At 35.0% G+C, this 27475-nt stretch overlaps 1 protein-coding gene across 4 annotated transcripts in view; it reads right to left on the minus strand.

Annotated features, from left to right (window-relative positions):
* The window catches only part of hecw2b (HECT, C2 and WW domain containing E3 ubiquitin protein ligase 2b), a 53935-nt gene that overhangs the window by 20732 nt on the left and 5728 nt on the right, over positions 1–27475 (minus strand). For 2 of the 4 annotated variants that reach the window (XM_016510667.1, XM_016510664.1), the window contains exons 2-9: positions 13049–13568; positions 11992–12487; positions 5272–5379; positions 4029–4123; positions 2032–2107; positions 1314–1483; positions 407–549; positions 1–101 (exon numbers count right to left, since the gene is read on the minus strand). In XM_016510667.1, coding sequence (XP_016366153.1) covers positions 1–101; positions 407–549; positions 1314–1483; positions 2032–2107; positions 4029–4123; positions 5272–5379; positions 11992–12325 — 1027 coding nt within the window. In that variant the 5' untranslated portion in view covers positions 12326–12487; positions 13049–13568. Of the gene's footprint in view, positions 102–406; positions 550–1313; positions 1484–2031; positions 2108–4028; positions 4124–5271; positions 5380–11991; positions 12622–13048; positions 13569–25301; positions 25437–27475 lie in introns of those variants that run through there. The other 2 variants (XM_016510666.1, XM_016510665.1) reach the window with 2 other exon arrangements.

Consider the following 27475-nt stretch of genomic DNA (forward strand, 5'->3'; position numbering starts at 1 on the left):
CTTCATGTCCGTTGGACGTGATCTCCACCCTGAAGTGAAGCTGTCCACTCACTTGTTCTGTCGGCAGACGACGACAAAGCGTGTAGCTCACATGTTGATCCCTTTTTTCCAAAAAAATAAATAAATAAATCACACTGCATAAATGTATATTATCTGTAATAAGCATCTGTATAAATAAGTTTATACAAAGGTATTGTACCAAATACAGTATCTACCTCATCTTAGGATGCAAAAAAAGTTATTTTTTACATTTTTATATTTACCTCTTAAATTATTACAAAAGTTATGTTTACATAAACATCTGTGGACAACAATGAACTGTAAGAGACTCGGAGGATATAACTCTGTTAATAAAAGCTCATACATAATAGATCCTCGCAGCTATATTTCAATAGTGAATACTGACCCGGCTGTATGTCTCTCCAGCAGTCTCTGCACTGGCATTGTCAGCTGACCTAAAAAGCGTTTGATGATCGGGCGACTTTTTGCAAATTTGTCCTTGACCTCAATTTCCAAAATGTCCGTCATCAGAGCAACAAAAGTGTACTTCTGCAGGCCAGGGGAAAAGAAAAGTAGTATGAAAATTAAGGTTTACAGTTATGTTTTTGTGCAGGGAAAGTAAAATAATAATCAATCTTACAGTATATTCAATCTTATATAAGATAACAAAACTTTACTCTTGTTTACTTGAGTAAAGTAAATTTTGTTTTTGTTAATATACCTTTTGGAAATGTACCATGGTAGAATTCTTAAAAATACACCTGAAGTACCTTGTAAATACATTGATATGTTTATCATTTAGTACCATTCACTGTGTTTTTATAATAAAGAAAATTTTTTACATTTAAGAGATGTTACCAACGTATAGTGCAGTCATTTCTGGAGAAAGGGCACTGTGCTCAAGGGCACTATGCTTTTACTGAAAACTTCTTGTTTCAGAGTCACCCCTACTTGGTTACATCCCATTAACTTCTCAGCTCCTCACAGTGGACTGACAGCAGGGACGTCACCCTGCAGCATCGCTGAAGAAGTGAACACAAACAGCAGATTGTATATTTCGTTAGAATGAGATGCATTTCAAATCATTGTAAAATTAGTCTTGAAAATTAAAATCATTAAGCCAAATTAACCATATTACTTGGTGCATGAATTGTTTTTTGATACTAAAAAGATTATTATTATTATTTACATGCAATGCATCCATTATTGCAGTGTTATAAACAGCAATATACTGTCCATTGCAATGATTTTACCATGGTTAATGAAGGTTTAGCACACCTCATTATCCATGATCCCATATGAATATGAATTACCTCTCCGTGCCACACAGGGTTAGTGGTGTTGGATATGATGGAGGTTCGTCTCTCCTGGCCGTGGTGAGTGAATGTAGGGAAGCCGTTCCTCTTGCCTGGCTGAATGCTCATCTTCAGATAGGGGTCCGGATTAAAAAACATGCCCTTCTTCAGACCCTGAGCCCTGATATCTGCAATAAACACACACACAATGTGAGCTAGCAGCATCAAGAAATTATCTATCTATCTATCTATCTATCTATCTATCTGCACTAGCAGCTCATTGTCACAAGAGGGCATATATATATATATATATATATATATATATATATATAGAGGAGTTTTAATTAAGAAGACAACACATCTCTTTATGTCAGATTGTATATTTCGTTAGAATGAGATGCATTTCAAATCATTGTAAAATTAGTCTTGAAAATTAAAATCATTAAGCCAAATTAACCATATTACTTGGTGCATGAATTGTTTTTTGATACTAAAAAGATTATTATTATTATTTACATGCAATGCATCCATTATTGCAGTGTTATAAACAGCAATATACTGTCCATTGCAATGATTTTACCATGGTTAATGAAGGTTTGGATTGTAAAAAAATAAAAATAAAGAATCACAGTACTGCCTCTCCAAATGGCTTTTAGCTGACAGAATTCATATATGTAAAAAAAGAAATCCTTTTACTAAAATGAGACTAGGTGTAGTAAATATCATCCGTTCTTACCTGACAGAGTAAAGCTGACCAATTTCCTGCAGTGTTCGGTGACCGACTGACCATCCACCTGCCCCTCTGCCCCGACCTGTATAACACACAATTACACATTATGATATAGAGAAACAGAGTAGTGAGATTTTATTTTCACTGAGATATTAATATTATTACGGTGAGACTGAAACATTATAATTTCCATATGTTAAGCCAATGCACATTTAACTCACATTAAATGGGTGTGTATTCGCTCAAAACGTGTTCTGCATCAATCCACATCATACAAAGTAGCAAGCAGCAACAGTAATTTGATCAAAACTTCATTTTCAAAATATAAGTTCAGAATTCAGATATAAGAAAATATCTCCATCCCATTTGTAATCCTGTTCCATTTGCCTGAGGAATCACAGATAGTTTTAGCACATCTCAGATCACAGTCACATGATCTGATGTATTCATTCTCTTTTCAATAGCACAAAGATAAGTTCAGTGATGCTCTGCGAGTGAATCGGTCCGTTAACTCTAGGGGTTCGAGTTCAGGCTCATGTCACAGAGGGTGGAATGTGCCCTTTGCACTAGTTCTGTGACGTCGTGTCGGCAGCCTGGCGCTAAGCATATCAAAGAGCGCTCTCTACTTCCTGTGCATTCCCTGCATGCCTGTGAACATGATACTTCTCAAACTCCAGCGCCTGATAATGGAGCTTGCAGACACACAGGCAGAGAAAGACTAAGAAACACACGCAGGTGGAGACGATGTGAAAATGTGAAATATATCTACTGATTTTGTCGGTTCGAAGCATTGTAAAATAACCTATATGCACAAACATCAAATGTATTTTATATTAATGCAATAAGTTCATTTGTTGCTTAAGAACCATAAACAGTCATACAAATACTGGTTGGACTAATTAAGTATATTTCCTGGAATTTAATTACACTACCTGTTTTTTTTTAAAGATATGAATATTAAATTGATTAAAAGTGACAGTCAAGCCATTTGTAATATTACAAATATTTCTATTTCAAATAAATGCTGTTCTTTTGAACTTTCTAACTATCAAAGAATCCTCAAAAATGGATCACAGCATCTACAAACATATTAAGCAGCACAAGTGTTTTCAACACTGATGATAATAATTCATATTTTTGAGCAGGAAATCAGCATATTAAAATGATTTCTGAACGATCACTGAAGGACACTGAAGACTGGAGTAATGATGCTGAAAATTCAGCTTTGATCACAGGAATAAATTACATTTTAAAACATATTAAAGTAGAAAACTATTATTTTAAATTGTAATCATATTTCACAATTGTACTATTTTTTGCTGCATTTTTTAATCAAATAAATGCAGCCTTGGTGAGCAGAAAATACTTTTTTCAAAAACATTAAAAAATCTTTTGAACTCTAGTGCAATTAAATCAACAAATTCTATTTAAAATACAAAATATATAAAATTTTAAATATGCATTGTTGCATTGTTTGTTGTTACATTAAACTACATTTTTAAACATCTATTTATTAGTCAATATAAAAATGATGTATTTACATTTTTATTTTTTTAATTAATAAATTGTCAGTGGAGCACCAGGTCCTCCATACTTTCTGTGCTACAACTCTAAAATAAATCTATTTTTGTCCCTTTTTGTTATTTATAAAAAAATAAATATAATGTAAATATAACAAACATGATTTGAACCTTGGCTCTCCAAGTAAGCACCACAGCTAGAGTGTTGTAACATGTCCATTAACCTCGAGGCCACAGCTCTGACATATAAAACAACTAAAAAGGGGGTTAAAAAGGGGGACAAATCTACTGTTATGAAAACGTAACATTATGCCATTTCGATGAGTAATGCTTTCATGTGTTTCTCTCAAGTTCATGTGACAAATTCACTTTTAAAAGATGTTGAGTGAAAGCATAATTCAAAGAGTGCCTGATCAACAGGAGCATTTCGCAGCTCAACAACTCAACTAACACTTTTAAATCCAAAAGTCAACACAGACTTACTGTAACTCCAGGGTTCTTGACAGTGATGCAGGGTGTTATGGCCCTCAATGCTCCACTCACTCCATGGTAATATTTGAAACAGATTTTGGTCTCAGCTGAGAAATATAAATACAAGATTATGTTTCTCAAATATTTGAAATATAAACAACACATATCTCCATTATTATTCTCATATAATAACATACTTTTATCATTGTTTCAGTCTCAGGCAGCATGTTCATAGACCATCTAATCCATAATGGACACAAAAATGCCAAGAGCTTTCTCAAAAGGCAAGCTGTAATCTGATTGGCTGGCTTTATGTAATTCCCAGGAATCAATGTGTACAGGATCATGTGCACAGTATCAGTCTGCTGAGAAATAAAATGGTGTTTTCAAGTTCCTAGGCTGCTACACTGAAGAAAATAATGGTATAGAAACTATTTTCACTCAGAAAATGCTTGAAAATCTTATAAATATTTACAAATAAATGGCATGGAACACATTGAATTGAATGTAAAAAAATGTAAGCAGAAAACCTAAAGTAGTATTCGCTTGTAAAAAAAAAATGTTTACAGCTCTGAAAAAAAAAATTACAGTGTACAGTGTAGCATTCAAACATTATTTTTTACATAATGTATAGAGGCAGATTTATCTCAAATTAATACTCAGGCAAAACTCTACATATCTACACAACTGGTCAAAAGTTTGGGGTATTTTTGAAAGAAGCTTCTTATTGTCATCAAGGCTGCAATTATTTGATCAGAAATACAATAAAAACTGTAATATTGTGAAATATTATTGTAATTCAAAAATAAATAATATATAAATTTTATTATAAATATATTCTAAATGTTATTATAAATTAAATTGTAAATTATATAATAAATGTATATATATATATAATTAATATATAACACAGTGGGTACGGAAAGTATTCAAAGCTGAATTTTCAGCATCATTACAGTCTTCAGTGTCACATGATCCTTCAGAAATCATTTTAATATGCTGATTTGCTGCTCAAGAAACATTTCTTATTATTAATCAACGTTGAAAACATTTGTGCTGCCTAATATTTTGTGGAAAACCATGATATTTTCTTTCTTTCTTTATGTGCTGATATTATATTCATTACTAACTCCAAACTTTTGAATGGTAGTGTACCAAACATTTGATCCCAACAACCTTGCAAAGACTGTCAAATCCGAACAGAAGCCCTGCTTCTTGAAAAAGAAAGTGCATATTTGTCAAAGCTCTCACTTACGCTCCATGAAGTACGGTCCGGCCTCCAGCCTCCAGAAGATCTGCCCTCTCTGAGTGCCGTTCACCCCTCGGTTCTTCGAATCCCAAACGTTCGCGGGACACGTCTCATCTGTGTCGGCACAATATTTGTCTTATACATACAGTAAATAAATGACTAAGACGAAAGGCCTCCACCAGGAGTCAATAGATCTCATTATAAATGTGTGGCTGTGAAACAGCTTAGGGTTGGCCACACCTCAGGCCTATTCTCTCAAGGGCTTAAAGCCTTTTGTAAGGGTCTTGAGAACAAACAAATGGTAAAGTGTTTGTCCTGAAGGTAAGGGACCATGTTCCGAGTTGATGTTTCCTGTTCTTTAACTCGTCAACTCAACATGCCCCTGATCAAACAATCCTCTTACCTGCTCCTATTTGTTTGGCTCTCTCAAAAATCCTACTCCATAAAGAGAACAGTAATATAGCTCAATATAATCATGCATGCATAATAAATAGAATCACAAATGCACCATAAAATAACTATATACTGTACACACACTGACAATTCTAGATTTAGTATTGATGTTATGCATGAATCAGCATTTGCAACTCATTTTAGAATTAATATTATTAACACTACTGTATAGAGTCATTATTAATACTATATGTGACCCTGGACCACAAAACCAGTCATAAGGGTCAAATTGGCATAAAAGAAAAATCAATAATTTTGACCCATACAATGTATTTTTGGCTTTTGCTACAAATATACCCCAGCGACTTAAGACTGGTTTTGTGGTCCAGGGTCACATATATAGTGTTAATAACAATTAATATGTTAATAATAATGTTAATATTAATTATACAATATATCTATATATTTATATCTGTCGATGTATCTATGAATAATAATAAAATATTATTAATAATAATAATAATACAAAAATATAGTGTATACAAGTGTATTATATATTTATATATGAAATCAACATATACAATCTAGCTTTTTTAAATACAGAAAATTATAAAAAAATATATATTAAGTTTAATCAGACGTGGGACAATGTATATTGATTAAGCTCGACTACAAGTAGAGCATCTAGTGGCAAAGTATAAAGAGGGCACTAATGAATTGATTGGCAGTGATTCGAAACAGACAGGACGTATTGTGGGTGAACTGAGTCCATGAGCACATTAGCTTCAATTTCCAGTCTGAGCTTGTATAATCAATACAGCCACAAAACCCAGAGACCCAATGACCCACTGCTGATTATCTATCTCTCTGTGACACAATCTTTTTCTCCTTTCCGCCCTCTAATTCTGGACAAACAGTATCTGAACAAAAGAGCGAATAACATCTAATGACAAAACTCCCAATTAAGCAATTTGTCCACATGAGGGAGAATTAGGCCTTATTAGGACAAGTAGCAAAAATGTGATGACTCAAATATTCTCCAATTTTTGTAATTAATAAAATAAAATAAACACATGAAATCTGATTTTTAGCTAATTTGATTCTTATCCCCATTATATATGGTTTGAAACTGGATTAAAATAAATATTTTTGGAAAAGTGGAGTCGTCACAGACCACAGAATGTATCGGAGCTATTTGAATTCTACACAGAATGCTATATTTTATAGCAATATGGATGAGATTGTGGCTGGCATACCCTGTCAAATGCGGCTTTACGGAGCTCAACGGCTCTGAACGGCTCTAGCCCAAGCTGTGATATAAACGAACGCTATTGGCTATTTTAAAAAGGGGCGGGGCTGCTTGATATGTCCCGCCCTGTCTTCCTGTTTCAGTTAAAATGACGTCAACACATAGAGTAACGCTGCGTGTTTCTAAGCATTTCAGGGGACCTTTAACAACAGATATACACAATATACCTGACAGAAATCTCTGTCTGAACAAATAGAACTGATTTTAGCACTTGCAAAATGACAGTCCAGACAGTAAATCCTAAAGATAGGATTTGAAAAGCAAATCAGAATTGGGTGTAGTGTGAAAAAAAGCTTCAAGACATGCTATATACACTAAATAAACAATTTGATGTTCACATTTAAAAACCTTCCCAAAAATGATTATAATAATAAAAGTGCATGTATGTCTCAATTTTAGTTTTCTAACTCCAAGCTATATATCTAATGCAGTCAAGGTTAAATATAGTCTAATGTAAGACTTTAGCGAGATCCTTCTATGCATTCAGGAAAAAAAAAAAAAACTAGCAAGTAGCACAATATGATCCAGAATCCATTTACACATACATCCATGTCTATATAATTGTTGGTAGCCATTGACTTGCATAGTATTTTTTCCACACTATGAACAAGAACCAGACATCAGAAGTGAGTTTGCTCTGAAGAACGGTTTACAGCCCCTGTTTCTCTCTAGGTGTGACGGCAGCCAGTGATCACTAATTAAGGGACGCTCTTCATTCTGTCAGACCCTCAGTAAATAGACCAGCCTTGTCTACTGTAATCTACAGCAGCTCATCTGAAACTCTATCACAGTGCTGACACTGGGCCTCTGTTACTGAACGTCTACAAGAAGCCACAATTCACCCGACCGTGTCACATGACTCACGTAAAAATCAATCATCTCTGACTCCAGCGCAGCGGTGCCTTGCATCATCCAGCTTCGCGGAAAAACCAGCTAAATGCCTTACTGTAAAATCAGGACATATTCTGAGCACACGATCAAAAATAAGACAAATAAACAAATTTAAAGCAGATGAATTAAATGTTTCATATGTTAAATGTAATTTGACATACACAGCTGTCTGTGACTCTTGTGTGTCAATAATGTTAAAAAGACTTTCTTAACTGCAAATTCATTTATGGGTATCTTGAAACATTGTTTCACTCCAAAATAGAAAGGATATTTTTAAAGTAAGAAATAATACATATATGGATACATATTTTAGATGTTTTTGACACAATTATGACTTTTTCCCCTTGTGACATTATTCGCATGATAATTAAGCACATTTTGCCTTCAAGTAATCATTAACGTAATGGGTAAAGATGTTTTATGTTGGAGGTTTTTTGCAATCCCTATTATTCTTAAAAAAAATTTTGCTAAAAAAAAAAAATACAAAAGTGCAAAAAAGGACGTATTGGCAAATATTAACCATGATAATGATATGATATTACTTTAGATTTATTTTATCTTTTATTTATTTTATTTTTTTAGTAATGTGAAGATGATGTGCTTAATTTGTCATGACAATAATGTCATAATGCAAAAAATGGTAATAGCCATAATAACAGGATTTAATTTCCTTATGGAAAATATAATTTAATATTTCTTTCATTTCACTTTGGGCTGAGATATAACCAAGTATGCTATTGTTATAGGTTTTGTGATGAGTTAAATCTTTTCACAAAAATTAATGAATACATTAAAATGTAATGCAGTACATCTGAAGAGGATATATTATTTTTTACTCACTTTCAGGCCATCCAAATGTAGATTAGGTTTTTTTTTTTTTTCATCTGAACAGATTTAGTCAAATTTAGCATTACATCATTTGCTCACCAATGGATCCTCTGCAGTGAATGGGTGCCGTCAGAATGAGAAACAATCACAATGTTTTTGCTTGTAAACTGTGCATATTTTTCTCCTGATTCAGACTGTATGACTTTTTCATTGGGGGAAGTGTTATTATGGATTATCGACTCATATTTTGGTCAGAATCAACAGTTAAAACATCTTAATGATGGATTTGGTTTTTTCAAACATGCAGCCTTTTGCTTCACATGGACTGCAGTCGTGTGGATTACTTGTGGATTATTGTGACGTTTCTATCAGCAGTTTTCTGGTCTCATTCTGATGGCACCCATTCAATGCAGAGGATCCACTGGTGAGCAAGTGACGTAATGATACATTTCTCCAAATCTATTCAAAGGAAGAAGCAACCTCAGCTACATTTTGATGTCCTGAGGGTGAGTACATTTTCGGAAAATCTTTGCATTTTTGGGTGAACTATTCCTTTAAGCCAGTTGTTCTTTTTGTGTGTAACACAGGTCATAAATCAGGACCTGGTCACTCCCGTGGGGAAAATAAGGCTGTGAATGAAACTCCAGAGGCTCTGAGCGGATCGATGGCTTGCACAATCCCTCAGTGGAGGCCTTTCTCTGGGACAGACCACAGAGGAATTCCCCAGTCCTGATCGATGGCCCCATGAAGCCGGCTATAGTAGTGTGAGGGATCGGCTTTCACTGACCATGACTGTCAAACAGATCCTGAACCCTGCGCTCATACTACTGTACATAACACAGATTACAGTTAGAATGAGAATAAATCTTGTTTACTGACACTTGTACTATATATAATATACTTTATATTTGAGAAAAACAAGCAAGTTTTTGTCAACTATTCATGAAATCTTATACAAACAATATTTTTACTATGCCTGAATAATACATGAGCAATGACTGCATACTGTTGTGGGTGCTTGAGCGGTTTTATGATAATAATATTCAGGTAGGACTCAGGTCCCTTCAAAATACTTTTCAACTGATTTATCATTTGCAAAATTAAAGACAGATCACAGAAAAGCAATAGCACACCGTGATGCACAATTCCAGGTATCATTACTATTGAATGCACCACTAAATTCCCACTTCCAAGAAGCTAAATCTATAGAGATTGTATTTCTGAAGCCTTGATCAAGCTTGATTTGATTCAAGCTAATGCTTTACTTTAGCTGAGAAAATTCTATAAAGTATCATTTTTCTTTCTATGCAAGAAGGAAAATTTCACGAGTTTACATTACAACCATAACTAAAATGCATGGGTTGTTATGGGTGCACATGTTGGAAGTTAGCTTCCAACATTGTTTACTGTTGTTAGCAATTTAAAGGCACTAGACCCAGAAAGACAGATCACAAAATTAATTTTAAAATGTATTTTCTAAAGAAAATGTTGATGCCAAATGGATTATCCCATCACACAATACTATTAATTAATTAAAGATCTTTAAAGGGGTCATATGATGTTGCTAAAAAGAACAGTATTTGGTGTATCTGGTGTAATGCAATGTGTTTATGCGGTTTAAGGTTCAAAAAACACATTATTTTCCACATACTGTACATTATTGTTGCTCCTCTATGCCCCGCCTTTCTGAAATGCTTTGATTTTTACAAAGTTCATCGGTCTGAAATGTGAGGTGTACGCTGATTGGCCAGCTATCCAGTGCGCTGTGATTGGCACCTCAAGCTCCATGACATGGCAGCGGCGGCGGCAACAATGCTACAGCGAGAATAAAACTTACACCTTCTTTCTTTGCGTGAACATTTGGACAGCGTTATGCAAATCTTCCCACACAGTGACGTAGACATGTGGGGGCGTGTTTAAACGAGGGGTTTTAAGAGGGCGTGGACGAGTCTTAACTTTTATAAAGAATATCTCTTTGGGTTTGAGACTTTAGTCTTTGCAATTTTAGGGATCTCATCTATGCACGAACAGCTTGTAACACTCCGAAGAGAAAGGAAAACTTGAAATTGCATCATATGACCCCTTTAAAAAGCTAAATATCACTACACTATACAGAGGAAATAGGAAGAAATATCAAACACAACAGCATGTCCCACTTTACCTGCAATTACTCTAAATGACAGTAGAATATTGTCTCTGAACATAACAAATGTGTGTATAATTCACTGCAAGTCAGTGAATGGTTAATTGTATTGCAGTTGCTCTTATAGTCTGTATCTAGGGATACTGGTGGGTTGAGTTTGTTCATGGTTGGTTGGTGTCTCGTGGGACACATTTTGCTCATCCTCCCACCTCTCCTCTACAAATCAAAACTACGGCAGTTATGGGCTCTCAAAGCCATCATAAATAGTGCTGAGTAACTAGATTCAACCATCAGCGCAAGTACGGAGGAGAGGACGAGATAAAAAGTAGCTAATGACAAGATGCAATTAAGCCAGAGTCAGCAGTTCATCTGTTTTCATTTGCTCATTCACTTGCAATCACTTGCTTCATTAACATATTAAACCCACACAGTAGGTCACAGTTGGGCTGGGCGGTATAACAGTATTTACTGTGCATAGAAATGTCTGGTTTACATTACTTTGCTGATTATAATGGGAGTGATTTAGTTTAGATGTAGCATGTTGCACATCTAACATTCAGTGTGGACACAGTGTTCACTTTTAGAAATAGTCTTATTTTTAGTTGGTGCCTGTTATATTTTGGTTTAAGTCCAATCAAATGATTAAAAACACCTTTCACACACCATTATATCATGTAGTCATTTTGGCCTATGCAGAGTACATGACATCTTGTCAAGTTGTCAAAAAAAAAAAGACAGAGTTACCAAAACTTTCTAAACTGCAATCACAATATCTACAGGCCACATTCTCTGCATGAAAAATCACTACTTTGAGAAGACAAACACTTTGCCACCAAACAGAATTGCAATCTGCTTGCTTGAGCATCATTAATTAACAACATTAGCTCAACCAAACCTTTGACCAGAACTACCTGTTTATCCAAAACGATGGAATGAGGAAGTTTTTATTATTTTCTCCAATTCTGTTAGCGCCACAGAAATTATGCATTGTGCCATTATAAAAAGACTTGCAGGTTGTGTTTCCAATACTAAAGAGAAAGAACCGGTGATACAGAGATAAAAAAAACACAAAACTAAGTAACAGTAAGTAAATATAAGTTTACCTTCCATTTAAAGGAATTACTTTCAATAGAGAGTTTTCCCACACCCCAAAACATCTTACCAATGTGGTACAGTCCAATCCAGTCAGTGGCATCCACCTCCTCCTTGATGTCCCAAGAGATGACCAGGTTTTGCCCTCGCCCAAGCGTGAACTGGTACGTAGAGGCCGTTAAGGAGGAACGGCTATCTGATGTCACCAAGTCCGTGTCACTGTTGGCCCGCTGCAGGCCCATCGATTCGGGAGCTCCTCCTCTAGAGCTCCCCCCATTTCCAGAGCCACCCCGCGCTGAAAGGCTGCGGAGGTTTTCTGGGCTCAGCGTGTAGCGCATGTGCGGGCTGCGCCTCCGCACCACCAGGAGATGTTCACGGGCTGTGGTGGTAGTACCGGTGGCCATGGTGACTTGGGTGGAGGGGATGGAGGTAAGAAATAGGTGCCAAACGGCCAAAAAAAGGGGGGAAAGGGGTTGGGATTTGGGTTCAGGACCAATAAGCGCCAACAAGCCCTAGTCGGCGGAAGGTTTCTCCTTCCTTAAGTTCACTGGAAGTGGCAGTGTCATCTGAAATGATAAGTATATATACTTGATTTCCGAAATCTTGGGTTTATGATCTCTACGTATCTTAAACATAACTATTCCAGAAGACTGAAAGTTTGCTGGGCCTCCAAAACCCGCCTCAAAGAGCAGCTAATCCCAGCCAGATCTCTCAAAGCTTCATTTTTAAAGTCTTTGAAGTCATGCAGAGGTTGTTTCTTGGGCGCCAAATGGTCTTAAAACAAGGCTGAGATTTGGGTTCAGTCCCAAGACTGGCCGGTTGGCAAAAGCCCTAGTTAGCAGAAGTTTTCTCCTTCCTTAAGTTCTCTAGAAATAGCATCTAATATCATGAGTACATGTATTTGACTTCTGAAATTCCTAACGAGGTATCTTAAACACAACTAGTTCAGAAGATTGTGGGTTTTTTGGGCCTCAGAGAACATCTAGTACCAATTAGATCTCTCAAAAGTTCATTTTCAAAGTCTTAATGGTGGAAGTCATGAAGAGGTTGTTTTTGGATGCCAAGTGGCCTTAAATCAAGGTTGAGATTTGGGTTTAGGCCCAAATAGGCCAACAAAACCCACTCACAGCACTAGTTGATGAGGTTTTCTCCTTTTCCAAGTTCTCCGGAATTGGGGTTTGGCAACTAAACAGACGATTATATAACCCACTTCTGAAATACCCAACAGCCTTGCGTTTATGCCATTGAGGTATCAAATAAGCATCCAATCCAGAAAAGAAAACCCAACTCAAAGGCTGTCGGATACCAGTCAGGACTCTCAAAGGTCCATATTCAGAGTCTCAGAGGGACTAAAGCATTGCAAGACAAAAATTAACTGAATATAAAAACTTTCTCAGTATCATAACAGTCTCTGTCCAAATCATCTGTTATGGACATTACTGCTTCCTTCCGTTAAATGCAGGCTGGATTGTTCCTGTCCATTTGTAGTAGCCAAGATTGGAATAAAAATTGGACTTGGGATGTAAGGAATCTGATCTTCGCTTTGCCTTCAGGTCCAGGAGATTGGTTGAGACAGTGTGGGATTCCACGCTGGGTTTTGGTCAATGGGGCAGGTACCAGCGAACAGAAAGGCAGGACGAGTGATCCCTAAAAGAAACAGGAAAAAAGGAATGTTGTGAACAGGTAGAAATACAGATTTTGTTTATGAATTTACTCAAACCCATTTTGAACCAATTTACAGGGGTGTAAAAATGACTTTAGAAAGCTGGCAGCATCATTATTTTATTTTTAAACAGATTGGTAGTTCTATTTGCGAAATCTGTTGACTTTAGCCATTTTTGTTTCATTATATGCCAACGGTGATACCTCAAAAATGGCAAAAAGCACTTATTTTGCTTCGTTTGCATGCCTGTAACTCAAAAAGTATTAAAGATATCTTCATACCCTTTTAGATTCTGTTTCTTAACAAGCTTTCCTTTTGGTATCTTCATTTTAAAGGCCCTCAGTGGTTTAGTCCCAGAGATATGGAGATCTCAATGTGGCTTTGTGAGTAAACTGGACAATTGTACACATTTTCAGTGGTCAAAAACCAAATGTAGGTGTCACGATCACCAACTGGAGTGCCCATGAGCTCCACCAGTGGGCACTCCATCCCTGACTTTTGCCATACACCCTGGACTACATTCCCCATAATCCTTTGCTGGACTCATCAGCTATTGCATCACCTGTCACTCATTAGATCTCATCATCAGTTCACAGCTGTCTCACATTAGAAGGACTTTAAAAGATGCACACACACTCGAACACTTCGCTGGTGATTGTTTAGCCTGTATGATTCCTAGTTTCTGTTAACCTGCCCGTGTTTCTTTGTTTTGCCTTGCCTTTGTGTATTTTGGATCTTGGACTGTTTATCTAGTTTTTATGATTGTTTTGCTGCCTGCCCTGACCATAGCCTGTTTACGGATTACTCTTTGTCTGGGATATTATTGTTTGCTGGTACTGGACCCTGCCTGTCTGACCACGTTTACGAATAAAGCCTGCATTTGGATCCTCAACTCCGTTGTCACTACGCCTCCTTCGTTACAGTAGGTCACTCTGCATACAGCTGATACATTTTCTTTTAATGAGTAATATCTGACGAACAAATAATGTTAACTAGAAATGTATGTCGTGATTTTTCTATCAACACAACTGCATAGAACATAACTGTCTGGTTGCCACAAATATTCGTTTTCTAACGTTTGCATGTCTCTAAATCTAAAAAAATATTAAAAGATATTTTAAAAGTCAACCATTAATTGTCTGAATTAACTTCTGCAACACTATATGGGACAAGCAGTTTGGAGAATGCATGGATGAGTTTGAACTTGGTTCATATTAAAATCCACAACAGCAAACAAAAAAAAACATAATAGTTTAAGAAAACACACAAAAATATCTCATAATACTGCCCAGGAGCATCACTTGGTAATCCTTTTTTAAACCCTTTTTTTTTTTATACTTTGCAGATTACAGTACCTTTCTCCTCCCATTTTCCCCTCCCTTTATCTCTCTCAAAGTCAGTCCTGCTTTCTAAAAGTGTAGATAAGCGTGCATCTCCCAAGCGGCTCCTAAAGTAGATGTTTCTGCTTGAGTGGTCGGCGCAGATTTCCAAAAGGGTGTGAAACACCGAGCGATGTAGCCTGCCCAGCTTACCTCAGCACGTCCTGGCCAACGACCAAACACAAGAACCTTCTATACTACTGCCAAAATCATCCACGAGCTGCCTCTCTGTGCCTGTAGGCCAGTCTACAGTCACTGCCCCATGCCAACACCTTGTTTTGAAGTAAATCGCATTATATGTGAATGTGGTGATAAATCAGTACAATGGTATATCAAAGGTATTGTATCTAATACCATAACACGCCACTTTTTTTTTTTTTTTTTTCAAAGGGAAGTCGGACAGTAAGCCCCAAAAAAATCTGTGATTATATTGGTACCTGCTAATGTTGATTTTGTTTTTTGGGGGGGTTTTGTGACATTGGGGTGATTAGGCAGATGCTTAAAACAGAGAATATATAATATATATTTTTTATTCAAACAAACCAAATAATTTCCAGTTCAATTCCAGGTTTTTAAAATGTAAACAGTGTACCATCTTTTCTATTGAAATACGTAAACAAAATTATAAACTGGAGCTTTAGTATGAACATCGGGCTGAATTTAATTAATAAAATATGCAACATTGAGAATATTGAGATGAATGTATTTCATGAATTTTATTTTATGGTAATTAGTTTAGTGTCGGCAGCTCTCCCTGATTTGCTACTTGCTAGTATTGGAGTGTAAAGACAGAGATGTTTTGATTTTGTTTCAAATTAAAACTTCAAATTCATTTTACAGCGTATAAAAACAGCGCTAGATTTGGGAAGTTGTTTCATTTCTTTGGATCAGTTCAAACGGTCTGTTTCAGTCATTCGATACAAAATGATTAAGTGATTTTTGTAAAAACAAATCATTATTTCAGAGAAAATATATAGATATTTATTATAAAATAAAATATTCTTTAAAATATTAATATATTTTATAGGCTACAGGGTGATATGGCTGCTGAATCTCTCTCACACACACACGTTTTCGGTTATACCGGTGTTAAGCCGCAACACCGGTTACGTCATTTGCCTACCGCGGCACCACCCCCCCACCGTCGTTTTGATTTTTTTATAGTAACAAAAATAATTTAGCCTAGTTCAGTTAGAGGACAGACACTTTTAAAAACTAAACGCTCAATGCAGCGTGCCGAACCGTGCGCGAACGACAGTGCACCACGGAGCAGGAGTCAGATTTTATTTAGGAGAGTGAGTCGAGCTGACTGACAAGAGTGAGGTGAAAAAGACAAGATGATGGCAGAAGATTGTTTAGAAAGGAAATGCAAAGGCGCCTGTTTGGCAATATTTTAGATTTTGAAAAGCCTATTGACTGGAAGTTTTTTTTAAACATTCGTTTCTTATTTATTTGGTTCCACAGTGTTTGCTGATTTTCAGTTTTATATACCTATTTAAACTTTGTGTAGCCCAAGCAATTTGTTATTTTATTAGGCATATATGGTGTATTTTTATTCGTTTTGTTAATAAACTTTCAGTTAAATGCTGCCTATAAAAAAAGAACCAAAGAAGCTCTGGCTTATTTCTAAACAATGAAAATATTTAATTTCTTAATTTTATGTTTTCTAATACACAAAGTCATTTGCTTTTGACAGAGTGAAGCCATTGTGATAAATCGCTGTGCACTGGTTTAATATTACCCAGATCTAGAGAAATGGAGACAGCTGGAGCAACTAAGAAACAGAAGAGAAAGCGATGAAACTCGGGAGAGAACGTGTGATCGAGATCAGACGGTGCAGTGGAAGTTACATAACTACAGCGGAGACAGAACAAGAGAGAGAAAATGAAAACCATATATCAGATATGACATAAGAACACAAGCAAGGCATTAGATCATAAACACCACACTTTAATGACATCTGCAGCCAAATGCTGTTTACGTGGTGAGGTTGGTGCAGAGAGAGAGTTCACCCCAAAAAATGGCATTATTTACTCATTTACTCTTACACTACCAAATTTTGCTATATGTTTGATTGCATCATAATAATTGCTTTTAATAGTGTTCACCGTCTGTTTGATTACATCTTTAATTGATTTTTCCGTACATTAACTGAAAGTCACCACTGATAAGCTACGACTAAATATTGTAGAAACCTAATTTGCTGTAAAGTTGCTTTGCAACGATTTGTATCGTGAAAAGCGCTATACAAATAAACTTGAATTGAATTGAATTGAATTAAATCATGTTGTTTCAAACCCATATGACAGTCTTTTTTTCTGTGAAACACAAAAGGATTTTTGAACATTTTAGATATAATGAAAGCGCATGAGGACTGGTAATGTCAAGCTTCAAGCATGAAAATTGTCATTCTTTACTGAAAATTTAGATACTTGCCTTTGCTCTCCTTGGTGCATTCATGATTGTTCAAGAAAGATATGATTTGTAAACAAATCATTCTTTTAAGACAGTTCTTGTTGGTAAATTATTGATTACGTTTACAGAACTGGTTGCCACGATTTGTTCACAAATTGAACTGATTGGAGAAGATTTTTTGTGAAAATTTTTGTAATACTTGTAGGACACTTCTATGGTGCTTTTATGTCTTTTTGAAGCTTTAGTCCTGTTATATTGTAATTGTACGTCAAACGGAATCCAACAAATTTTCCTTTTCTTCTTTCAGGTTATAGAAAAAAAGAGTCATAAGGGATTGTAAAGGCAAGAGAGTGAGTAAATCATGACAAAAACATTTAATTACTGGCGAACATTACACAGCCGTTCTAAATACTCTGGAGAGAAAACTCAAAGCTTGGTGATACTGCAGCATGCCAAAAATAGTCACATTTCAGATGCTGTACACTAAAATATCTGCTGAGCTGCTTTTTCCCCCCTTACTCTCATGTGCAGTTGTGCACATATTTCTTTCTTTCAATCTGTACAAATTAATAAATAAATAAAAAGATATTTTGCCTTTATTGTGATAGGACAAGATCAGAGCTTACGGGAAACAAAGTGGGAGAGAGTGAGGGGGCAGGATCGAGAAAGGTCCTCGAGTCGGGATTCGAACACGGGACGCCTGGAGCACAACAGCGCTGTATGTCGGCACACTGCCCACAAGGCTATTGGTGCCGACAAATAAAAAGATTTTTAATTTTTTTTTTTTTTTTTTTACACTACTGTTTATAACACTACTGTTTGAAGTTTTGGGGTCAGTATTTTTATTTTTTCAAAAGAAATTAATATTTTTATTTAGCAAGGATGCATTTAATTGATCAAAAGTAAAAAGACAATTATAATGTTACCAAAGATTTCTATTTCAAATAAATGCTGTTCGTTTGAACTTTCTATTTAACAAAACATCATGAAAAAATGTATTATAGTTTTCACATAAACATTGCAGCACATCTGTGAACTGTTTTCAACATTGATAATAATAAGACATGTTTTTATATGACCACATGATACTGAAGACTGGAGTAATGATGCTGAAATTCAGCTTTGAATAACAGGAATAAATGCCATTTTAAAATATATAAAGATAGAAAACAGTTATTTTAAATTGTAATAATGTTTGACAATATTACTGTTTTCATTGTATGTTTTGATCAAATAAATCAAGTAAATAAACGTCTTTTAAAAACAATCAAAAAAATCTTGCCGACTCAAATTTTTTAACAGAAGTGTAATACTATTTCTACTGGCAGTTTAGTTAACCATGTGAATACGCTGTTGTAAATGTGGCTGAATAAGTGTGAGTAATAAAAAAAAAATGGACAAGAAGTGAGGCTGTTGAGCAGGAGTTGAGAAGGTCCCACTGGGCGGTCTGGTGCTTATATAACTGCCATGCTGTTCACTCACTCTCCCACACATCTCTGCTGCATTGTTTAAAAGTGTGACAGCAAGGAACTTTCCAGGGAAATGTCACTATCAATGAAAACGGGAAGAAGGGAGGTTGAGGGGTGACAGGTGAAGTATGTTTACCTTTCAGTGAAGCATACGCGTTTGTACTCTTACTCTGAAGAGCGCAGCATCACTCATTGACATTCAAACGATGGTTAAAGACCTTCAAAATCTCACTTTTATTTCAATTATATTTTCATGATGATAATCTGTTGTATTTACCTAATCATCAGTCAACAATGATTCACAATGATTAAATTACAAATTGCTTGTACATCAAAAAAAGCAGCAAATTTAATTTTAAACAACATTTTCCACCCTCTCCTGTAAGCCTGTATGAGCTTCTTTCTTCTGCTGAACACAAAAGATGTTTTGAAGAATGCTGCTACCCAAATAATTGCCAGTTGCCATTCAATTCCACAGTATTCTTTTCCATACGGTAGTCATTAAAAAATTTGTACTTTAATGAACAGTTTACGGTAGTCTACCGTAATGGCTAGATGGCTACCGTCAACTGTTTGGTTACCCACATTCTTCAGTATATCTTCTTTTGTGTTCAACAGAAGACAGAAACACATACAGGTTTGGAACAACGTGAGGGTGTGTTAATAATGAATTAATTTTAATTTTTAATATAGATACAGATTACATTCACCACAGCTTTTCAGACGTCACACTAACTCACTCGCGACGTGTTACTCACCGACAGCATCAGATATTTCAGGTTTTTTTCTGTTCTCACCTAAAATTAGCCCTCGTCACAGTTACGCAAAGCTTCCAATGAAACTTTTCATCATTACTTCAACAGCTCATCTGTACGCCGCCGTCAGAGCAAATCCTCAGAGGAGCGACTGCTCTATTTTACAACAGCAACAGCAGACAGTGGAAAGCATTGTTACACGTAGCTCATGCGCATTCAAATGGTATGTTAAAGATAAATTAATCAAATTATCTGGCCATTGGTTAGTTAAACTGTTGGGAAACCAAATATTAGACCTTTATGGTTCTGGAAAGCTGGTGTAAACAGCATTTCAGGTCTTGTCCACAGTGGTCAAGAACTGCCCAATTAGATGACCAGTAAGAGCATGACTAACATCTTAAATGCTCAACAAAATCTGAAATCAATGATACCACAATAATATACAACAAAGTGGCAGCTGATTCAAATGCAGCACTCTCTACAAAGCAGTGGGAACTTCTGTTACCAATAGTAACAAAACATATAGGCCCCTATGCATGAACTTTTTAAATTCAGCAACTATTTTATTTTCAAAATGCCCATTTTTGCAAGAAGGGATGTGCACTGCATAATTTCAAAATCAACTACGCTCACTTTAACATCCATGGAAGTTTTACATTTCACAAAAGTTTCCTTATAGTGAAAAAGAGTTCTTCCATTGAAGCATATTTTCATTTCTAATTTATATTTTTATTTTATTTTAACTTTTTAATTAATTTTTTTGCATTGAATTTTTTTTTTTCAAATTATTTATTATTATTATTTTTTTAATGTATTACATTTTAATATAATATAGCTGGCTATGATGCAACACTTTTGGCCCATGGCCCTCAAACAAGTTTTATTTTATTTTTAAAGGGAACATCGAATGCCCACAAAGTTGGTACGACTCTATAGGGTCTTCATGAAATATCTGTAACATACTTCGGTTAAAATTCCTCAATGGTCATGTAAAATACCTTTTTTACCTTGTCAAAAGCCCCTCTGTTCGCATCAAGCCGTTTCGGTGCATGTCTCTTTAAATGATAATGAGCTACTGCTCACCCCGCCCCTCTCTTCCATGGGCGTTTCAACACAAGACAGGTGAATTGCTGCCTTGGACTTCCATATATGGCTCGGAGGTGGTCTTATTCAAATAGCTAGCTATCTATGTAGAAACAGGCTGCAAATTGAAACAGCTCACTGAATGACACAGACTAAGACAGCCAATAAAGAACTGGCTGCGTGTCTTCTTTGCATCTTTTCTGAGCTGGCAGATATGCCAGAAACCTAACCAAAGGCAAAAAAGCTAGAAAAGTCTGATGTCCCCTTTAAGAGTGTATTTAATTGGTGGACTGCCTGAAAGACTCGACTATTGGTTATAAGTCCTGAATAATTAGACTGGTTTCAGGTTGGCCTGACTCAGATAATTTGCGTTTCTTAGAAACCATTTAATTAAGTACCTTCTTGCTTTCGAAACAGCTTAATGATGCTCTGAATAATTCATACAGAATGCTGTGGGAAATAAAACATTTACACGGGATAGTTTGCCAAAATCGGGATAGTTTTCAAAAATGAAAATTCTATCATTAATTACTCACCCTCATGTCATTCCAAATGGCAGAATTTTCATTTCTGGGTGAACTATCCCTTTAAAGATGCAACTCTAATCCTCTAATTAAACAAACACTTAAATGTGTATTTTGAATGTTTTTTTTTGTCTGAAAGAAGAGGTTAGGGAAGCAAAATATCCTCAAATTTGCCAATTCATGAAAACACAATGGTTTTGCCGGTATAGTGACCTGCATTAAAACACAAAAGTTATCTTTACAAATACACATACTGATGAGTACTGATGAAATACAGAAAGAGAGCCTTCAAACATTCTGATGCAGTTCCATCGTCCCTCCCGTGGTGCCTTTCCTTTCCTCTTAAACTAATCAATTAGTCTCAGATTGCTCTGAGAGCATCACAGTAGGTGTTGGTAGCAGGTGAAACTAAATAGGATCAAGAGGAGTTTCACACTACCAGCAGAGCTGACAGGAAGTGTTAGATATCTCATTCATTATACTCCTCTGATGTGATCGCTTTATTTGAAGGTCAGCAGGATATCTTCACACCAGAGCGCTCCACGCTGAGATGGCTGGGATACAATCAGAAGGGTGAAGTTTTAAGGAAAACTAGGTCAGTCATTTTCCTGATGTCCCACACATACCAAAACTACACAGAGCAGGACTTTGAATCTATTTAAAAACATGCCACATTTACGAAGTCCCTGGATTTGCTTTAAACCCGACAGTCTGTCAGTGAAAAACAAGCAGTGTTGCTACAGATATTAAAGCTGTTTGATTAACTAAATTTCTCAGTCATGACGTATCAGCATCACTATTTGTTAAATGACGTAACTAAACACTCCAAATTTTACAATGTTGACACTTTACATGCCTAATCTAGTTTAACTTTGAATCTTTTTTTGAAAAGCTTTGTGCTTTTGAACAGAATATGGTGATTGTTTAATATTACTTTTACCATGTATAAAATTATGAAGTAGCTTCAGTAATAATACTATGTATCTTAAAGCATAGCTACCTACTTTCTCTAAGGATAACTTCAACCTAGCTACTTCTTTTGTAGAGTAATGGCAAAGACAATTTCATGAGGTGGTCATCTTGGAAACACAAACAGGTAGCAATAGTTTCTGACCACTTTTATTTGCCTTCAGTAGAAAACAAAAACCATAAAAGCTATGTTTTCAGTAGTTTGCCAAATAACGCAAACCAGAACAAAGGTCAATCTCCCCAAGACTTCTGATTAGTTTCTGATAAACAAACCAGTGTATACTTCAGCTCATTAACAACATGTCTGCTTCCACATGCAAAGCTATATGCTAGCATGCTAACTGGCACACATACAGTAGGGGAGCGGCTGATCGCTGGGCGAAAATTAGCGGGTGAATGGGTGGATTTAGCGGTGACAGAACTCTTCTATTAATCCCTGTATTACCATGCCAGTCTCATCTCATTTCTGTGGCCTGATCGGCCCTCCCTCCATCTCTCTTCACAAACACAACTGCACAGACTCTAGTCTGCAGCCATCTCATATTTTATCTCTGCCTCCTCCAACTGTCCTACTGTGATTTTTCATTACGCTGTAATTTTTTCCTAACATGTTTTTCCTAGACTACACAGCATATGTCTCTCTTATCTTTTTGGATTACTATAATTCACTTTATCGTTCTCAAATAATAAACAGCATATCCTCTTTTTTATGTTTTCTATTGTGCATTACTATTGTAAATTTTAGGAGTGTATGTCTAAATATACCATATGCATCCAAATAGCTAAAAATTGCTTGTTCTTGCAAAACATGACATGACGAAGCTAGGGGTAGTGTTGTTGCTGTTAACTAAAACAAAAACTATTAAAATCATTTTAAGTAATTGAAATTAACCTGAAAGAAAAAATATATATAAATATTAGATGAAAAACTAAAAAAAATAATAATAATAAATAAAATAAAATAAGGGCTAATATTGCCTTGGCAAGTAACTGAAAAAAAAAGTACTAAAATTAAAAAAAACTGAAATTTACTATAATTCACTTTATCGTTCTCAAATAATAAACAGCATATCCTCTTTTTTATGTTTTCTATTGTGCATTACTATTGTAAATTTTAGGAGTGTATGTCTAAATATACCATATGCATCCAAATAGCTAAAAATTGCTTGTTCTTGCAAAACATGACGTGACGAAGCTAGGGGTAGTGTTGTTGCTGTTAACTAAAACAAAAACTATTAAAATCATTTTAAGTAATTGAAATTAACCTGAAAGAAAATATATATATAAATATTAGATGAAAAACTAAAAAAATAATAATAATAAATAAAATAAAATAAGGGCTAATATTGCCTTGGCAAGTAACTGAAAAAAAAGTACTAAAATTAAAAAAAACTGAAATAAAAAAAATAAGTAAAGCTATGTAGAAATACTTTTTAAAAAAAAAACAGAAACTAATAAAATGACAAAATCTCATGAAAAAAAATTACTAAATATAAAATATAAAATTAAAACTGAAAATATAAAAATAAAAGCCAAGTCAAAAACAAAAAAAAAAAGTAGTATGTAAATAATATAGTAGCATATAAATAATACTAAAATGGTCTTTTAATTAGTGTCTGGCCCAAGTTTTATTCTGGAAGCTAGATATGACCATATAGATATATGGCTGGCTCCCTCCATGAATTTAGGTTTTGTCATTCACAATGACAAAAGTCCATTGTTTTGTGGTCTGAAGCCCTGCTGAACTAATCCAGATTTGGCACAAATCCAACCAACAAATCGCTCTCAATCACTGACAGTAGAGATTAGTCAAAGATGTCAACTATAAGCAAGCCATTAAGGAATTGGGGAAAGTATGAATACAACAGATCGTTTTCTCTATAAATTCAGTATGAGGTAAAGCCTTTCAAACAGCTACTTTTTTATTCTTTGTCCAGCATCACAAGCGAAAGTGACCATTGACAATGCAACAAAGTCCATTCCTATGGACACAGAGTGTGCAACTGGAGCATGTTTATGCTCCTATTTTCAAATTTGAGACTAAATAAATTAAACACCACATTTTCACTGAATTTCGTATTTACAAGTTGGGAAGTAATTTTGATGTCAGCCAGGTGCACTCAAATCACTTTATTTGGAGCAAGATGGCAATGTACCTTTTCTACAAAATAATTCAAAGAATTTTTAAGTTCTACTTTGATATAAAGAATGTGCATCAGGTGTGTTTTTTGTTTTTTATGTTTTCAGTTTGGGAAGGTGCTGTACATTTTATACATAATTCATTGTAATTGTACAATGCTGTTGTATTTTGTAATTTGGGAAGTTTTATTGTAAATGAAAAAAAAAATGATTTCAACAAATTTACCATCAATACAGACAGCCCTTATTTTCACATTGGGTTTAAAAGAAAGTTTAGAGTTTCCAACTCAAAATTACAACACTGTGGTGGCGTTAATGCACATTCAACTCCTAAATAATTTTTTTCAACATGACTTTAATGCACCATTAGAATTCACATTAATCTGTGAATTCCATGTTTAGGAATTTGAATGTTTTGTCCTACAAACCTATAATGCATAATATAACGAAAATCATATGTTGCCTTTGCAACTAACTGAAAAGTTGAAGTATTAAAATTAATAAAACTTGGTTATAAGTTGCAATATAAAAATTAGCTATAAGTTATATAGAAAAACAACAAAAACTAATATGAATGACAAAAGCACATGACAAAATAGCTAAAACTTAGGCTAAAATTTTAATTATAAAGTAAAACTGAACATCTAAAAAAAACAAAAAAATTGAAATATGAATAAATACTATAATGTTATATAAATAATACTAAATAATACCAAAATATAAAATGTTGTGGGTGGTTAAGGTGGTTTCAGAAGAGTCCCAAGTCTTTATGATACTCTGGAAACTGATTATATAAATATATGTAAGTTATGTTGTTCGCAAGGTGAAAGTTCATTATTTCATGGTCGCGCACCATTAGAATTCACATTTTCTTGTCGATTATGTTTCAGGTCTTTAATGCCATAATCCATCAAATGTAGAAATAAAACCTTTCAAATGCCAAACTAGCAAAGAAACAATTGAACAAGTAACCATAAACCTTACCCCTCCATCCGTCCAGTTAGTACGCTCCATACAACTTCAACTGCTGGGCACTGGACCGCACCAACACGCCTAAAGTAATGGGGAGGGCGATATCTGTCTGTGGCACTGACGCCTGTGGCTGTTACTCTGCCAGGAACGGTCAGCTCACCTAAGATGCATTAGCTAATGATCTTACATCCTGTCCCCTCCTCTGAGCACTTCCTCCCGAAGCCGTTCAGACAGCGGATGACTGACTCAGCGCTCCCGGTCTGAGGCAGCACGGCTAAATCCTGCCTAATGCCTCCACTGAGAGGCCTTACCTTTGAACCTCAGAGCACTCAGGCTAAACGCTGGCCTGATGGGACGACACGCACACCACGCTAAATGATCATCAATATACAGGCTTCATTATATACATATTTCTTTTGCTTTCCTTTGAAAGATTCTCATTTAGGCAGGATAAGAAAATGGCCATATAAACAGATGTTGTGAGTCATTTCAGAAAGATTTTCTGGGCTCAGCAGAGTGAATGGCCTCATAAACTTAAAAAATGTACCATGGTAACCATACATTGTCCACCAAAATATTCTAGTTACATTAAGTCACTGATATTACAATTTAAATAAAATCAAATAAATAAATACATAAAATCAAATTAGAAAAACTATTAAAATTTAAATTAAATTAAAAACTTAACTTAACTTAACTTAGCCATGGAGAACATTAGAAAAAAATGTCACTTAATTGAATGTGCACTTGTAGTGGACTTCAAATCTTAAAAGTATATATAAAAAAACTGTACTTGCAGAAAATATAATACTAAGGAAATAAAAGGACACTTAAGTGTACTTAAAGGGATAGTTCACCCAAAAATGAAAATTTGATGTTTATCTGCTTACCCCCAGGGCATCCAAGATGTAGGTGACTTTGTTTCTTCAGTAGAACACATTTGATGATTTTTAACACTTGAGTAAACATTTTAAAAAGTGCATTTTGTAATAATTTTCATTAAAAAAGTTTTACTTTAAAGTACAGTTTATATCAGTTTTAATAATCTTGTCATGCTTTAAAAAAGTACACTTATTTTGATGTGTTGAACAACATACTTAAGTATTGATAATAATTTTAACTGTAGTCAGTCAGTGGATATGGCATTAAAAGTTAAAATATATTAATTGTACTAAATTGCTACTTCATCATTACAAATGTGTAACTACAAATTTAAATTAAAAGTTAAATTAAACATTTTTGTTAACACTTATTTTAAGGTGTCCTTGTTGCACGTTACATGTACTTACTATTATGATAACAATTAATTATGCATAATTACATGCAAGTAACCCTAAGCCAAACCCAATCCTAACCATATAGTAAGTACATGTAGTTTATTAATATTGCTCAGTTCTTAAATATATAATAATTACACTGTAACAAGGACACCTTAAAATAAAGTGTAACTACATTTTTAATAGAAATGACATAAGCATATTTTAGTTTACCGTTACTGCTTGTCAGTATTACGCAGTACACTTTAACCATATTTCAATAAAAATAGAATTATGAAATTACATATGAAGATACACTTAAGTCCTACTTATGTGGGTCAAAAAACACTCTAAAGTTCTTTTGACAGCATTTAATATAACTTGAAACTATAACACATTTTCATTTAAATGTATACAACATGCAATTAAGTGACCAAAAACATGACATTTAGTTTGCACTTGAATGTTGTTAAATGTACAGTACATTATTTCTAAAATAATAAGCACACTTTTTTTTAAGTATGCTAATGTGTGCTTCTTTTTCACGAGGGTTAGGATGAACCTATAGCTTAATTACAACAAATAAAAACATGGCGTCCAAAATTACCAAAATAACTACTAAATCAATAGAACGTACATGTTTTTCACCTGTTATCAAGTCATATTACAGCAACGAGTGCAATCACTGTACAGTTATTCAAATAAACTCAGCTTAAAACTACACAGCAAAACAGCTACTGATGCTTTAGCGTCACATTTCCTGCCTGTATTTACATTTCTCAGGTCAAGTGTAGATAAACTCAAAGCAGACTAGCCCCCGCACTGCAACACCTCGTATCATTTCACTGTTTATTTATACAGCGTTGAGGGTGCCGCTATTTATAGATGAGCCAGCATATCCCGGACACTCAGATGCCAAAGCACTGACCC

Source organism: Sinocyclocheilus rhinocerous, unplaced genomic scaffold (genome assembly GCF_001515625.1).
Source record: "Sinocyclocheilus rhinocerous isolate Xijiao unplaced genomic scaffold, SAMN03320098_v1.1 scaffold2610, whole genome shotgun sequence".
NCBI classification, from domain to species: Eukaryota; Metazoa; Chordata; class Actinopteri; order Cypriniformes; family Cyprinidae; genus Sinocyclocheilus; species Sinocyclocheilus rhinocerous.